The sequence below is a fragment of the Sorex fumeus genome, unplaced genomic scaffold (genome assembly GCF_029834395.1).
Source record: "Sorex fumeus unplaced genomic scaffold, SorFum_2.1 ptg000014l, whole genome shotgun sequence".
Classification (NCBI taxonomy): Eukaryota; Metazoa; Chordata; class Mammalia; order Eulipotyphla; family Soricidae; genus Sorex; species Sorex fumeus.
Genome location: NW_026606071.1, coordinates 37,340,755 through 37,343,698, shown reverse-complemented (window position 1 = coordinate 37,343,698; position 2,944 = coordinate 37,340,755). Strand labels below are relative to the sequence as shown.

The 2,944-nt window shown below is 71.2% G+C and overlaps 1 protein-coding gene across 1 annotated transcript; it reads right to left on the bottom strand.

Moving 5' to 3' along the window:
* Positions 1 to 816: 816 nt before the first annotated feature.
* On the bottom strand, positions 817 to 2,216 carry CDK5R2 (cyclin dependent kinase 5 regulatory subunit 2). Its single transcript, XM_056111778.1, has one exon. The coding sequence runs from the start codon at positions 2,041 to 2,043 to the stop codon at positions 877 to 879; it is 1,167 nt and encodes a 388-aa protein (XP_055967753.1). The 5' UTR covers positions 2,044 to 2,216; the 3' UTR covers positions 817 to 876.
* Positions 2,217 to 2,944: the final 728 nt, after the last annotated feature.

The following is a 2,944-nucleotide window of genomic DNA, read 5'->3' as shown; positions in this document are numbered from 1 at the left end:
AAACGGACGAACCAAAAATTTAAAAAAAAATAAACACCTAAGGATAAGGAAGAGGGGTGCTCCTCTCCCGGAATGAAAGAGTTCTCGGTCCCTTTCCACCCTGCCGAGGAGGCGCCGCTGCTGCTGCCGCTGCCGCCGCCGCCAGGGGTGGCCTTCCAGGTTGATTTTGCTCCCAAACTTCAACCTCCAATTAGCGGCACCCCTCCCCCAACTCCCGGCATGCAACACGTTGGAAAAGGTAAGGGTGGGGGCGGGGGGCGGCGAAGGATCGTCCTGGGGGTGGGGAGGGGGGCGGTCGAGGCTCTTGGGGGCGAGGGGGAGGCTACAGTTTCTGGCTGCACCCTCAGTCCGTCCAAATTCAGAACTTCAGTTCCCTTTGGTCTGGGAAAGGGGTGGGGCTTGGGGGGGCACAGGGGTGGGGGGGAAGAATCGCAAGCTAACCTAGGAGGAGGGGGAAAAGGGGGCGCTGGGCTGGAGAGGGGGGGAACACAGGGGCAGCAAGAAAAGAGAGGCCAGGAAGAAGAGCCAGGTCGGGGGGCGAGAGGGAGACGGCGGCGGAACGCACCCCGCGAGCGGAAAAACGGGGAGGCCGGAGGCCCAGGAAGGAGGTGAGGAAGTGGACAGACCTAGGGTACACGGATTTACAGACACACCCTGAAGGGAACGAGGAGGCCCCGGGCACAACTGGAGAAACGGGGGCGCTTACAGACAGAAGGGGTGAGGCTGTGGGGGGTGGTACCCCCCTCTCCCGGCGCTCAGACCCCTCCGCCCCCCACCACCACCGCTGCTACGCCCCGCAAACGCAGGCGCCGCCGCGGGCGGGCCCCCCTCGGGCCGGGGCTGGGGCGGGGGTGCGGGCACGGCCCTCGGCTCTCTCTAGCGGTCCAGGTTCATAGTCCAGTGCTTGGCCCCGGTCGCGCAGCTGTCCCTGGCGGCCGAGGAGGAGGCGGCGGCGGCGGCGGCGGCGGCGGCGACGGGGGCCACGGGCGCGCCCCCGCCTGGGGGACCCCCGGCGGCGGCGGCCTCGCCCTCGTTCTTGAGGTCTTGGAAGACCTGCGTGAAGAAGTGCGGGTCGGCGTTGAGCCGCAGCATCTGCGGGCTGAGCCGCTGAATGAGGCGCAGGCAGCGCTGCCAGAAGCGCTCCTTGTCGGGCTCCACGAGGAAGGGCTTGAGCGGGTAGGAGATCTCGTTGCCCATGTAGGAGTAGGCGAGGTAGAGGCAGGTGAGGAAGGCGGCCTGCAGCTCGGCGGCCGACGCCAGCTCGTCCCCGCGCAGCGACTCGCGACACAGCAGGTACACGAACACCAGGTTGGCGGGCGTGATGAAGGCCTGGTCTTGCCAGCCCTGCAGCAGCAGCGAGCGGTCCACGCCGCGGAACCAGCCCACCAGCTCGCCGGGGCTCAGCTCCTTGAGGCGGTAGCAGCGGCGGCACACGAAGTCGCCCAGGCAGCGCAGCAGCTCGCCCGTGGACGCCTGCACGATGACCCGGCGCGGGGTGCCGCCGGGCGCGGGCGGCGCGGCCTGCGGGCCGAGGGGCGGCGGCGGCGGCGGCGGCGGCTTGCCCCCGCCCGAGCCCGGCGCCGGGGCGGCCCCGCTGCCCCCCGACGGCGGCTCGCCCGCGCCCGCGCCCGCGCCCGCGGCGGCGGGCACGGTGGGCACCGGCACGGCGAGGGGCTTGGCTGCGCCGCCGCCGCCGCCGCCGCCGTCGGGGGGGTCTCGGCCCTTGCGGAGAAGGTTCTCGCGGTTGCGCTGCTGCACCAGGGGGTCGGGGCCCGTGGACGACGGCTTGGGCGTCACCTTCTTGCTGCCTTTCTTCTTCTTGGCCGACGCGGCCACCAGGCGCTTCCAGGTGAGCGCCGAGATGAGCACGGACGGTCGTTTGAGCCGGCTCTCGCCTTTGCCGCCCTTGCCTCCGGCCGGCGCCCCGTAGCCCCCCAGCGCCTCGTCCCCCGCGGGCGGCGCCTTCTTCTTCTCCTCCGGCAGCCCGCCGGGCCTCCGGCCCTTGGCCGAGGAGGCGGGGGACAGCGACAGCACCGTGCCCATCCTGCAGAGCGGGGCCGGCGCCCGGGCCCCGGCGGGAACCGCGGGTGGCGCCGCCGCCGCCGCCGCCGCTGCTGCTGCAGCCCCGGGGGACCCGGCGGTGGGGGGCCTAGCCCCGGCCCGGGCGCGGGGACCGGCGCGGGGGGAAGGCGGCTGCCCGGCTGCTCGGCGGAGGCTGAACCGAGTCTGAGCTGCGCCAGCTGCAGCGTCAGCCCCACCCCTTGGGCCCGGGCTTTCGCCGCGCCGCGCCCCGTTCCGCGCAGCCAATCCGCGCCCGAGTTGTCCTCCTGACCGACAGCTCCGAAGACCAATAGACTCTCTCACGCCCACATGGGTCCCGCCCCCTCCCCTTCCCCGCCCCCACCGCTGTCTCGGGTCCTTCTCCGAAAAAGCGGAGGGGAGGGGATAAGGATGGTGTCGCCGGGGTCTCCCTCCGGGTCCGGACTGGGAAGGGGCGCCTGCACGGTCACCCCCAGGTTCTTGGGTCCCGGGGATCAGCTTGTTTTGATGCACTGGTTCGCGGTATGGCAGAGACGCCGTGGGCTAGCCTGCCCCGACCTTTCGGGGGGCGGCGTGGGCTGTGAGTGCCCTCATCGGCCATGCGGACTCTAGAGGGTATTTGTGTGCTGGGTCCAGTGGGTGCCCTTTTGTCACTCTCCTCCCTTGCCTCCGCCAGGGGCTGCCCCACCCCCATTCTCGCCGGTGATGGGGAGCTAGCCGGGCCGGGGTCGCCCTGCACACCACAGCCCAACTCCTGGCTCCGGGGTGCGGGTCTGAGAGACCCCTGAGGCTGCTCTTTCCCCGGTTCTCGGAAGAGGAACTGGGCTCTAGTCCCGCCCCAACACCCTCTCATCCCCAGTCCTGGGTGAGTGATGGATGGCCGGTCCTTGGGGAACAGCTGCAC